The sequence below is a fragment of the Agrilus planipennis genome, unplaced genomic scaffold (assembly GCF_000699045.2).
Source record: "Agrilus planipennis isolate EAB-ADULT unplaced genomic scaffold, Apla_2.0 scaffold155, whole genome shotgun sequence".
Taxonomy (NCBI): Eukaryota; Metazoa; Arthropoda; class Insecta; order Coleoptera; family Buprestidae; genus Agrilus; species Agrilus planipennis.
In genome coordinates this window covers 576,917-591,218 of record NW_020439161.1, presented here as the reverse complement: position 1 = coordinate 591,218, position 14,302 = coordinate 576,917, and the positions used below count along the sequence as shown (strand labels likewise).

At 35.0% G+C, this 14,302-nt stretch overlaps 1 protein-coding gene and 1 long non-coding RNA gene across 2 annotated transcripts in view; one reads left to right on the top strand and one right to left on the bottom strand.

Annotated features, from left to right (window-relative positions):
- The window catches only part of LOC108737476, a 29,418-nt gene that overhangs the window by 7,481 nt on the left and 7,635 nt on the right, over nucleotides 1-14,302 (bottom strand). Inside the window, exon 2 of the mRNA XM_018470333.1 lies at nucleotides 8,850-9,020. Coding sequence (XP_018325835.1) covers nucleotides 8,850-9,020 — 171 coding nt within the window. The remainder of the gene's footprint in view (nucleotides 1-8,849; nucleotides 9,021-14,302) is intronic.
- Nucleotides 3,042-6,724, top strand: LOC108737477. The gene is made up of 3 exons (XR_001937862.1): nucleotides 3,042-3,186; nucleotides 3,272-3,495; nucleotides 6,482-6,724. It is a non-coding gene; the product is annotated as an uncharacterized LOC108737477 (long non-coding RNA).

The window sequence follows — 14,302 nt, the reverse complement described above, 5'->3', positions numbered from 1 at the left end:
TCAATGTGTTGTCGAACAGTATTTTTATATACCTCTATAAGTGAGACAGGTTCCTCCTATAACTCTGTAAGCTAGAAACTCGGGTTAGTGAGAAACCTCTATTATAAGAGAAAAACAGATCGCGGCCCCTTGAGCTCTCACTTAACCAGGTTCGACTGTATATATTTCTTAGCACAAATAAAAATGCAGACAATAAAATAGGAAAGGGCGAAGATAAGTTGCTCACGGGCTTCTAGGGAGGGGGAAGGGGAATTTTTGTATGATATGAATTTAGTCACAATAAGGTTTTTACTGATGAGAAGGTTCACACTTATTACACATCCCCTTGTATGTGCGCCAAAATGCTTCTAGAGTTCGCTCACATTCCAAAGTAATTTTGAATGCATTTTTCTACATTAAAGTAAAATTGGTAAGTGAATTATAGTGTTAAGCCGTTCTATCAACAATGGCATATGACTTATATGTCGTAAGATAATAAAAATGTGGGATTTTAATTAATTTATAATTTTCGTTTTGGAAGTTTCCTTCTTGATTGAGCATTGAAATCACTAAGTACGATTTTAATTAATTTTAATTCCTCCAACGATTTTGATAACTTTTGTACTATTACACATTGTAAATGGCATCTAGAGGAAGAAAATCCTATTTTACAAATGAAACGCGATAGATCTAATTAATATAAGTACAGATACTTTACATAACCGTTTAATAGACAACATTTCTTTTTTGTGTAGACTATTAATAAGACCGAAACCGACAATAAAAGTATAAAAATCGTAGTTAATATTAACCATTTTAGATTCGTTTTCATACGTGTACTACGTGATAAATTTTATCCACGATATCTGTAAGTATAACTACAGCAATATGCATTTTGGACTATTAACAAATGAAGGCACTTCGAAGACACTTAGAATAAGTGGCCACCAATCAAACTCTTATAATGGTGTGTTGTACAGAAACACATTTTTTGGTGCATAATCTGAGGCTATGATGAATAAACTTTACTCGCTTCCCCTAAAAAAAAGAGAAAAACGCAGGCATACGGTACCATGATGATACAAAAACCATTTAGTTTTATTCAAATATTCAACCCCATCCCCCGCGTCTCTATCCCCTTACAAACACATTTTAATAATAGTAAGTGGTGCAGCGGTTAGGTACGCATAACAACCTGGTTTGAATGATATCTTTAAACAAGTGTCTTTGCTTTCCTAAATTTCTGAGAATGTTGAATTTTCTTTAAAGTCCGATGCTGACGACATGTCCAAATTCTGCTTGTCTGTATCTCTTTCTGGTACACATAAATTGGTGTAATGTTATTCCTTTCTCTTTATTAGTGTCCGCTGCAATTCCTACTTGATATCTCTCTTCTATGTTTACGATATTCCCTACGTCTGTCATGAGTAAATGTGGCGTTCTGTCAGCAATCGCTCTAGTCTAGTTAGTAAGTTGAAAGAAGAAAGTGGATGCAACAGTCCTACCTATCGAAGCTACCCAATCGAAGTATTTAAAAGATCAAGTGTCCCCCTCTATGTTAGATATTGATATTTCGGGATCATAGTGTCGAATGAACATCCTTAGGCATTTGTTACAGAAACGACTAGCTACCATTAATGCAATTTTCAATTAATGAATTAATACCTACCAACCAAGTAACATATGCTTAATTAAGTGCAATTTTCTATCATTAATTAACAATAATAAAACACTATATTATTTGTGAATAAAAGACTTACTGTTTGATTGCATCCTATTTGTTGTTTCATTTTTTATATGTGATAACATTTCTGTTTTAGAACGAAGGTACTTTCGAGGTCATCGAGTCATTACGAATTAAGCAACTCATTACTTGTATAAATACCATGTTTTATCGTAATTAGGTTAGTAGTCTTTGAACTGTCGTCGACCAAACAAGTCAATCGGGAACACATCGTGAAATATGAAGAAAATTGAGTACCGCGCTATTATAAAGTTCTTTACTAAGCAAGGAAAATCAGTTTAAACCATACTGGAAGAGATACCATCCGTTTACGGGGACTCTTGCCCAGGTAAAACCATGGTTTACAAGTGGCATACTCTCTTTAAGCAAGGCAGGGACTCACTTGAAGACGACCGATGGAGGTGACCAATCTGACAATCAATCAAAAAGTCGAAAAATTAATACTGGAAGATCCCGACTTAAGAGGAAACAGCTCTCAGAAGTGTATCAGATACACCCATTTTTTAAAACTCTTCACGATCATTTTGGCATCACTAAAGACAGCGTGTGGAGTGTTCTGACGCGTTTTTGGGTATCTGTAGTGAAGATAAAGATGGAGTATTGAGTCGAATTGTTACTGGGGGCGAAACATGGGTTCATAATTATTGGCCTGAGTCCAAGCAGGACTCTATGCAGTGCCACAAAAAACGCACACCACCACTCAACAAGTTTAAGGTATTACAATCGGCTGGGAAAATCATGGCGACAGTCTTTTGGGACTCAGAAGAGATCCTTTTGATCGATTATAAAGAAAGGTGTCTCCAGAATTTATGCTTCAATCCTAGAGTGGTTGGAGGAAGCAGTCAAAGAAAAAAAGAAGAGAAAAATTGACCAAAGGTATCCTCCTTCTGCACGATAACGGCAATGGCTGCCCTGCAGATGGTGGACTTCGAAGTTTCGGCTCATCCACCCTACAGTTCTGACGTAGCTAGCACCGATTATTACCTATTCCCAAACTTGGAAAAAGTCTTCGTGGGAAGAAATTTTCAAGCAACAAAGAAGTGATGGATGCAGTTTCGGCGCATTTTTCAGACAAAGACGAAACATTTTTTTTTTTCGAAGGGATACAGAAATTAATTGAAAAATCGGATAAATGTATAATGGTGGCAGGTGAATATATTGAAAAGGAAAAATAAATTCCTACTTTTATTTCCACTTCATACACCCCCCATTCCGCGAACTTAAACACGCCTCCTCGTACGTACATGTACATCAATGTATCAAGGTTAATATAAATTGGAAATCGTGTATAATATAATTCGAAATCATTCAATAATACTTTAAGAACTTGTTCCCAGAAGTTCAAAAAATGTTTAATTTTGGTGATAATAATTTAATATCTTTTATAGTTTTAGGATAAATTTCATCTACCACGTAAAAGAATCCCGAAAAAATGATAAGAACCGCAAAATTATGAATTACAAGTAAGTCACAAAAACTCAATTTTTTATAAGAATGAATATCAGAATGAACTCCGAAATAAAATGTTTTTACTATCTTTATTTCAAGAAAGTCTAAAGAAAACTTTTGAGAACCACTGAAAAGTCTGTATTCTACTCCTAATTTTATTAATCGTAAACACTACCTATAAAAAGCTAAACTGCTTTCATTTTGGATAGTATTAAAAGTCAGTTAATAACCACACAAACATCATGACAAAATATATTTCGATTGCTTTTCTTCTCATAACATTTACTGCAACTTTCTATGTGGAAGGTATCCCGCAAGACAGGGTAAGTACGTACACATGTTTTAATAATTTTGTTTGCAAAAAAGTTAGATTTCAAATGACATTTTTATTCTCCTGAAGTTTTAAGCTTTTACTGCAAACCCTGCTTCCCCTGATTTCATCTGTTCGGCCATTTTTAAAAAATAATTTTGAATTAACTTTTCGACTTTTTAAAAATTTATTAAAATTAATTACAAAAAAAAAACCTTTCTACTCCAAAAGAAGTTACAAACATGATTAATACATATAGTGTGAAAAAAAGGTTTTTTATGTCTTTTTAGTAACTTGCACAGCAAAATGCGTCACGGCGACGACCTAATCATATATGTAATACCTATGTACAATAGGTATACGGTGAAATAATTTATGTCAATTTTTTGACGATAACTCTATCCAATTCATGAATTCATCTTTAACATGATTAGTTTTAACATCAACATTACCAACCTAAAAATGAATTGTTTGCATTTTAAAACGACTGATAGAGATACAGTAAAAGTTCTTTATTCGCGGGGTATACGTTCCATAAATATGCCGCGAATACAGAAACTGTGGATATGGAATGATAATTAGTAAGGAATCATAAGGGATACGTTCTAAGGTTCCAAAATAAAAAGAATATGTATCAGAATAATATCAATTTATTGAGAAATTCGCAATTAAAAGTAATCGTTATAATCAGCTTTAGACAAGGGTTTAAAAAATTTAGTGATTTTTTTCTTGTTTCGAATTTTGAATTAGTCCACTCGGTTACATCTTTTATAAAAGTCACCTCGGCACGAGCCAACAGTACTTAAAAGATGCGGATACGTTGAAAAATAACACCGAATCCTTTTCTGTTTACTCAGTTACATCTTTTAAAAGACATCAATTCTTATCGGTTCTGGATATCATGAGTTTAATGTTTGGAATAGAGGCTTGAAATTTTGTAGTAAGATAGATAAAACTTTGTTCTAAAGCTCGTCGAATGCCATTTTTAAATTTTTTAATTTCTATTGAAAATACATGTCCTACAAGAAGCATCAGCTTTAAGCACTTGTAAAAGCTTTTAATGACCATATTATTGAAAACTAAACATGTACCGAGTTAGTGTGAACCTTTGTCTGTTACCATACAAAAAATCAGATATTTATCTCCTAGCGTTAAATCACAATGTTTAGAATAGAAACCCATGTTTTCGGAAAAATTCACACTAGGCACGAACGGTCAATTGCGGTCAATACTCTTAATAAATGACACCGAATCTTTTTCTGTTTACCAATTGCATCCGAGAATAATGAAATAATTAACCGCGAATACAAGAACTAAGTTGCAATTTTTTCACCCGCGAATAATGAAAACACGAGTGAGGAAACCGTGAATAAGGAACTTTTACTGTACAGTAAACGTAAGTCATGACTAACTTGGTATGCCTTTCATACGTTCCACCTTATTTTTTGTTGTAATGCAAGGTAGTATGAAAAAGAATACGTACGGTATGTTAATTTGTTAGTACGTGGGTCGCATGCAATATTTCGTAAGGCTCATGTCGAAACTACGAATGCCTATAGATGGCGTTATACTGCCAGTTACTTGATGTTAATCAATACGTTTGTACGAAATAACATCGGTTTGGTCAGGAATTTACCGAGACTACAATGGTGTGCTGATGAAAACTAATAATTAGAGATGTGCAAAATGGTTTTTTAAAAGTATTTAAACACAAAATAAAAATACTTTCTTAATTTGTTATTTCAAATGTAAAATATAAAATATTTTGTATTTTAAATGCCAAATGCAAAATACGTATGTGCAAAATACTTTTTCCAAATAAATACTTTTTTGTAATACCTATTTAATATTCTACATTTACTTAAGTATAAAAGTCACCTAGTTATTTTATTTCTGCTGATTTTATTTTTACAAATTCGGGTGCAAATTGTAATTTTTATTATTTTCGCTTACGAAGCAACTGCATGGCTAGTGCAGGGGTCGGCAACCTGCGGCTCGCGAGCCACATGCGGCTCTTCGGATGTGAAGCTGCGGCTCTTCAGTTCCATACGAAAATTTTATTTTATCAAAAAAAAAAACATTTAAAAATCGTTCTGAATTGATTAACGAGGATTAGGCACTGATTCTATCTTTCAACCACTTGTACTCGCTTTTCACCGTATCTCAATAGTCTTCCAGATTGTTACAGTGAAGTGAAGAAATTGGCATGTGAGTGCTGACTATCTTGGGATCGACATATTCGTGCAAGCAATACCTTGCATGAATATAATACAAGTAAAGTAAGAAGCCAACTAACAAATGAAAATTTAGAGTCGTTTTTGAAACTTAAAACAACAAGTTATGACCATGCAAAGCCATGGCTCCCATTGAATTTGTTTGCTCAATTGTTTGTTATTGAAGTACAAGTTAGTGTTGTATATAAATAGATATTTCTTCTTACGAATAAATAGATTTTCTTTCTTATGAATAAATAGATTTTTTATCAAAAAAAATTATTTAAATGCGAGTACTATTTATTTTTCATCATCATTATCATCAGTCCTAAGACTGGTTGGACACGTACCTGCACTCTTTTATATCCTGAGCTAAACTTCGCCTACAACACCACATTTCGAAAGCTCCCAACCTTTTCGTTTCCGCCACGCCCACTGTCCATGTTTCGCACCCGTACAACGCCGCACTCCAAACATACACCTTTAACAACCTTTTTCGAATTTCTAAATTAACCGTTCGCGAATAGAAGTGACTAAAAAAAAAAAACAAGAAAAAAATTTGTGGCTTTATAAAAACTTTGAAATTTTGTAAATTGTAATTTTCGACTCTTCCGACTTAAAAGGTTGCCGACCCCTGGGCTAGTGGGATAAATTGTAAATTTCGCTTTAATATGCGGGTAAATTTTGGTATTTTTCTTTCCTCCGTGCGGTATTTTTCTTTTTTCATCAAGTTTAAAATCACTTTTGTACATACATAATAGTAAAGGGTCTACTTTTTATTTTAAGGTAGTCCGACAAGATCCGTTATTTAATGGGAACTTCAACGGGCAAATACCTAGCCAGTTTCAAGACCAACTAAAGAAAGCAGGCTCAGGCATTGCGGATGTAGCAACATTAATTAATAGCGCGATGGAACAAGTTGTGTTGACCGCCAAAACCCAAACCAAAACTTAAATTTTGAACAATGTAATAAAAAACAATCTTTGAAGTGTTACAGCGAGGCGACATAATAAATTGAAAACACATTAATTCTGTTTTTCTTCTTTTGATACGTTTTGGAAGATTCAAATAAACAAATAGAGTATGAATAATTCAGCAGGATATTAACTATAAAATATTAATGTGAAAATTCATTTTCAATTTTTCATCCACTACAAACTACCTGAGGTTAATGAGGAAAAATTTTTGTTGCTGTTGTCACACCCCCGTCGGGAATTGAACCCGGAACGTTTGGCTTTACGCACCAATTCTCTGATGTGTGGTGCGGGGGTGTGACAACAATTTTCCCTCATTAACCTTAGGTAGATGGAAAATTGAAAATGAATTTCGACAATAATATTTCATATTAACCACTATTAAAAATTAAAAATGTCATAGGATATTAACCAACTAATCTAAAAGAAATATTTATAACTACTTAACTACTTCTACTACTACTGACTCCGGTACAGTATTTTTTCTGGGTCCATTTTTATATCTCTGATAATATGTGTACAAAATTTCACAATAATCGACTGAGGAGTTGAAGCAGGGATGCACACCGTCACCGCTACTTTTGAATCTGTACATCCAAGACGCGATTAATATCATTAAAGACAGTAGGGATAGATATAGAGCGGCAAAAGATTGGGATGTTTAGATTTGCAAATGATATAGCAGTATTAGCATCTAGCATGGAGGAGTTAGAGATAGCTTTAAGTAAAATGGATTCGGTACTGATCAAACAGTACTGTCTGAAAATAAATAAAAGTAAAACCAAAATACTGGTATGCAAGGGATAAAAGAAATAGGGAAAGAGCGAATGTAAAGATAGGAGACGAAAAATTAGAAGAATTGGCAGATTTTAGTCAGGACGGAAGGAGTAGCAGGGATATAAATCAGAGGATAGCGCAGAATCGAGTCGCCTTCAATAAAAAGAAGTCACTTCTATGCTCGCTAACGGTTAATTTAGTAATCGAAAAACATTGTTAAAGGTATATGTTTGAAGCGCGGCGCTGTACGGGTGCGAAACATAGTCAATTGACGTAACGGAAACGAATAGGTTAAAAGCATTCGAAATGTGGTGTTATCGGTGAATGATAAGGATACCGTGGATGGAGAAGGTTAGAAATGAAGTGGTATTAAAAAGAATAAATCAACAGAACAGTCTAAGGAAGTCAATAAGAAATAGGCGAGATAGGTTGCTAGGACACCTTCTCAGGCATGAAGGTCTAGTCAGAGACATATTAGAGGCAGAAACGGGAGTTAGGGGGGGGTAAGGTAGACCTAAATTAGATTACTGTTCGGAAATAGTTAAGGATATGAGTTGTTCTTGTTTTAGAGAAATGCGAAGATTAGCTCAGGATAGAAAAGAGTGAAGGTGCGTGTCCAACCAGTCTTAGGACTGAAGACCTTATGATAACGATGATGAGCAGTTGAAGCGTGAAATAGTAGCAAATAAACAAACAAACAAAACTAAAACTAGAACATAAAAAACCAAATACTGATATCAGAAGAATGACACAAGTTATCGATGCTTTATAACACTGTAAGAAGTTAAAATGTAAGTGGGCCGACGATGTTGCTCGTATGGAGGATGAAAGATGGACAAAAAAGGTAATAACGCGGAAAGACCAATTAAGTAAGAGAAAAAGAGGAAGACCAATAGAGAGATGGCTCGACGAAATTATGAGAACAGCGGGACAAAACTGGATAGAAAAAGCAAAAGATAGAGACAAATGGAGAAAAATGGAGGAGGCCTTCACTCAATAGAGAGGTCCTTAGTAACACCAGTGATATTTCCGTGTAAAATAATAATATAAAAAAAAACCTATTTCCAAATGTAATCAAACCGATCAAGTATCTTAAGTTCAAGTATAACCATATTTAATTGTATTTTTTTTTTTAATATTATTAAGGAATAAACAAGGCTTTATTATTATTATTATTAAACAAACGAGCAATAAATAATTGTTATGGCTGTTTTCCGAAAAATGCAAAAAGTGCAATTTTGAACAAGGTTAAGGATAATAAAATCTTGATACACTGAAGCAATTCTGAGATCAAATTATTATTTCATCAGGTATATATAACTGTACAGCTCAAAGCAGCAAGCTGATAAATTACAACTGTGTTTTCCACTGCTAATATCTATATTTTGAAATTCACTACTCACTGATCGAAGTGCTTCTGGTCCTACACTTTTTGTTCGACTTTTATTATCTGCAACGGAAGATGCAGCAGCAGCTGCAGCTGCGGCAATCTTTTCCTCTTCGTCTATGGCCCTCTGAAGAGCCATCATGACTCTGTCCAAGAAAATTGCCGTCCTTTTTCTTGGAACTATAGTCTAGAAAATTATTCATTTTCACCAACATTGATTACAACCTAATATCATAATGCACTGGTAAATCTAAAGGTAGTATACAGGGTGTTTTGTAGGCGTTACTTATAATTCAGATAAGTCAGCAAAAAATTTCGTTGTTCTTGCTTTACCGCTTATGTGGTGTCCTAATTCGAAATACTCCATTATTAAACGAACATACTACAAGATAGCAATAATAACTAGGAATCGCGTGCATTATAGTCGACACCAAAACTTAGTATAATTAATGTACACCATCCACACACACGGGTATCCCGGCCAATGTAGGACTTCCTTATTAAATATCTGCTAAATACCGAAAAACGTACCAGACGTCTCTGTCGTTCACGGATTGTTATGTAGGAGATCTGTTCAAAAGGTAACGCGAATTTTGAATTTCCGCGGGTTACGTATATTCGATCTTCGATTTTTTGTTGCGTTGTGTTGGTACTCATGTCTCTCACAAGTTCGACAATGTTAAATGTTCAGTTAGTTTTTGACAACTGCTTTGCTTGCACGTGTCTAAGCTCGTCTTCGATTTTTGCCTATTCCAAAAAATGGATCAAAGAATCTGTATCAAATTTTGTGTGAAAAACAAACATTCCGAATGTTGACTGTGACATATAGTGAAGCTACCTTGGACTGAAGGAATGTTTATCGGTGCTACAAAATGTTCTCAAAGGGCCGAGAAGATGTGAACGACGAAGAGCATGTCCGACGCTCGAGCACATCAACAACATTGATGAAGTGAAGAATATAGTATTGGCTAATCATCGAATTACCATTACAGAAGTTTCTGAAGATCTAAACATATCAATTGGCTCCTGCCATTCGATTTTTACTAATAATTCGGGCATGAGACGGGTCGCCGCTCAACTTCGACCAAAAGGACTAAACTAACTTAGGTGATAAATTACTCTATTTATGTACAGTAGTGTTGCTATATCACCATTCACTGCGCTGTCAATTTATTTCTAGATTCACTTCTGCAACGTTCAATTTATTTCTATCTTTTCACTTCTACAACGGTCAATTTATTTCTACTCTACCTTCGGCGATCGTCTCTTCCTTTTTATACTCGCTTGCCTCCTTTCGGGAACATTCTCGAGCCGTCCGGAAAAGTTTCGTTTTCTTCGAACCGTTTAATTGCTTTCCCGGAACGCAGGTACGACACACACGTTTGCAGATACGGCGCACATGAAGAAAGGCGCCCGCGGCTAGTCGGCGAATCGATAAGCCGCTCACACACACGTATGCCCGATCGCACACAAACACGCTCGTGCTCGCTACATTATTATCACTAGCCAATATGAAATTTTGGTACGGTCTCCGGAAGCATTGTTTAACACAAACATGTTATAAAGGTTAAGAATCAAATTCAAAAAATTATACACCCTCCAATCCAGACACATGTATCACTTCACGCCGTGTCGGTTTAATATCATAATCTTATTACAGCATTGCTAACGAGAAGACGACGTTCAAGTTTAATGTTACATATTAATAATACAAGTTTCTGTTTGGAGACTCGCAGGTAAATTACTTTAAGCAGAGATTCCAAATTAAACGTGTGAATTTATGTGTTATAAGTAGAGGAACTGCAGCATATTTGGAATACTAGTTTGTTTTTTGAGAATAAATTTACAGAGAAACGGGATGTCTCAATAAAAAATGCATTAAGTGATTGACAAATTATTAAGCTTTTAATAATAAAAACAATCAAACGTAACAAAAACAAAAAAAAATTAAAACCTCCAAAATCGATATTTGACTTAGGGTGAAAGTAATTTGGAATATAGTATATTTTTTTTTTTGACATTTGCTAACACTTTTCCTTAACTAATAGATTTCTTATCTTTGCAACAGTTTTATAGTCTTTAGATCTATAGGTAATCAATCCTCTTTAAACAAAATAACATCTAATTAATTCCAAATTATGCTCTCTTTCTAAAGGTGTATGTTTGGAGCACGGCGTTGTACGGGTGCGAAACATGGACAGTGGGAGCGGCGGAAAAGAAAAGGTTAGAAGCGTTCGAAATGTGGTGTTATAGGCGGATGATGAGGATATCGTGGGTAGAAAAGGTTAGAAATGAAGAGGTATTGGAAAGAATAGGAGAACAGAGGACTCTGTGGAAGTCAATAAAAAATAGGCGAGATAGGTTGGTAGGACACCTTCTTAGACATGAAGGTCTAGTCAGAGACATATTAGAGGCAGAAACAGGAGTTAGGAGGGGTAGAGGTAGACCTAGATTAGATTATTCTTCACAAATAGTTAAGGATGTGGGTTGTTCTAGTTTTAGGGAAATGCGAAGTTTAGCTCAGGATAGGAATGAGTGGAGGTACGTGTCCAACCAGTCTTAGGACTGATGACCTTATGATGATGATGATGCTCTCTTTCGATATTCCAAATTAACAACATACCATCCTAACATAAAATTCCATGTCACATTTTTTTTTCTAGATATATTCACAAAATCATAGTAACATCATAAACTAACAAGGTCACTTAACAGTTACAAATACGATGAAGATTTAAAGTATTCCAATAAATGAATGCCAAAATGCCAAGAATAATCACCCGTTATTATTAATTATAATCAAACCACCTAATTAAAGTGATTCGTCATACTAGCCAGTTATTGTTATTATGCTTGTTGGAATATGTAATTAATTTAGTCATAAAATCGGTAATGAAAAAAATTTAATGAACCAAATAAAACACTAAAACCCAAAACCGTTAAAAAAACTGGAAACGCTTGTCGACACTCCAAATGTCATTATCAGTTGGACATATTACATAAACTTTTGAGTGTTTCGATTCCACCAGTTAGGAGTCGTCCATAAAGGACATACACTGTTTTCCGACGTTTTCATACACCCCTCTTAGGGTAAGCCAAAGTCACATTTTGACAATCCCCTAATTTATTATGTTTTTATAATATAATATAGCGGTATTTGCTGATACAATTTTTTTAATACATAGTTATTTGAAAACGTCACAAAAGTTCTAACCCCCCTCCCCCCATTGTCCGACATGGTCACAATTCAATGAACCCCTTCCCCCATACGGGTGGACGTTCTTTATGGACAATCCCCTACCAATGGGGCAGTTTCTCCGATGTACACTTTAGTGTAAAAGCGGAGAGTACAGCGGATGGTTCTCTTCGGTCCCCTTTAGAGAATAATGAGAATGGGTAGTAGTTGATGAGAGATAGATGCGAAATGATGATAAAAAAGAGGTTAAGAGTTTATCTGAGGCATATTAGTCCTCCCCTAGCATTTGCTTAGTGATTTATAAAAAGCACAAAGGGCAGGATACGTGGACCCATAATCGAACCAGTGCTCTCCTGAAGGTTAAGTTATGATCCAGAATACGGATGACCCAAATATAAAATTTGGAGAGTTTATCCTAGAGGATGGCTTCTTTATTCTTTTGGCTGTTTCATTCATAAAAGCTACCAATGGTAATGGGCTGGCAGTTCCTCCAGACTACACCGAAGGGTAGGCCCTCTTCAATCTTCTTTCAGGAATAGTAGAAATGGGTGGATGGTGGGGTGCGATGAGAAAGACGGGACGACAAAAAAGAGTAAAAAATTATCTGTGATCTTTGCCTAAGTGATCCAAAGAACTAGAGAAAAAACTTGGACCAAGATACACGTTCCCGGAATCGAATCGGTGTCCCCCCGAATGCTAAGCAATGGTCTAAACTTCTAGATCATGCCCCTTGGTGTACAGATTAAGCATTTTAAAATAATAATGACCGTACCATATGTTCCCTAAACTTTTATCAGTTTAATACCAATAACCACGATTAAATACTACTTAAATAAACTATCAACAAGAAAATGATATAGGGTACATCCGCTGCTACAAGCATTCATAAAAATTATTGTATCTATGTGTATTTTATTTCGAGCAAAATTCTTAATAGACTTTTGTTTATCTTTCTTGATGCGAATGTTGGTGCAATTTCCACTTGTGACTTTCGAATTTCACACGGTGTTTACAAGCCAGTGGAAAGCCACTTCATAATGGCGACATCGGACATCACAGAAGGGGTCTAATGTGCTTTAGAAATAACTGAACACGTACATACGTTACAAAGTTAGCTTGTGATTGCTTTCAAACACACTTGTACGTCTTTACACACGGATGTAACATAAATACATATCGCACAACTAACATAAGTACGTTATACTTTCGTACATACATAAATGTGTGCTTGTGGTGATGATGACAGGAAAGCCGGGTTAATAGAACGCTTATGGATCAAGGGTTAAAACCACTACTCGGTCCATGATACCGATTAAGAGTCTTTCCGTAACCCGGAAATAATCCGATTTATCAGTAAAACTCGGCTCTACGTGCATATGTAGCCTAATATTTCTGCCATAATCCGATATAAGAGGACGTGAAATGTAGTATATAGTTACAATGTAAAATGGAAAAAATGGATTCAATAAAATCACAAAAAATCATTTCAATGTTAACAATCAAAAAATAACGAAAGTAGAGAAAATTAGATAAAGTCGATTTACGGATATAGAAACTAACGTCAAAAGGGGTCATGCGCGGCAAATCCAATATCGAGTCGATAAAACAAAAGCTGTGTTCTGTAGAATGGCGTCAGTGTTCAGAAATCGATCATTTACCTCTGTTTTGCTTTATAGTGTGGAGTCTTTGACCCTATATGTGTAAGTCAACAAAATAACTAGTACCACTTGTAATTAACGAAGAAATCCTTCAAAAAATGGGCACAATACCGGAAATTGTAAATACAGTGAAGAAAATATACTTAGATTTGAATGTTTGGATCACATCATGCGAAATAGAAAAAGATGTAGTTTGCTGAAGGAAAATCTTCTCGAGATGACCCATGTAGGAAAGTACGACTCCGTCAGATATGGGCCAAAATTGGCTTGTCAGCTTGCTCTGGGACAAAGTTGAATTACAACTCTGAACTAGATATGGTTGAACTACCGAATGATAACATCGGGCCTGCCTTGGCATACAACCTCGAATCAACGATGAATATCAAAGATGTGCCAGAGTTGGCATAGTGGTGACAACCACCCTTCTGTCAAAGTTAAAATCAGTAGTGGCGCAGGGGATAAAATTTGTAAATGAACTATTTGTAAACAATTATTTTAAATAATCAAGATTCATTTAAGGTTGGAATTAAGCGAATAATTGTTTAATATGAATTACAAAAAGACGAATACAACTAATTCCATAAATATTTATAATAATTCATCTTTATTTCTTTG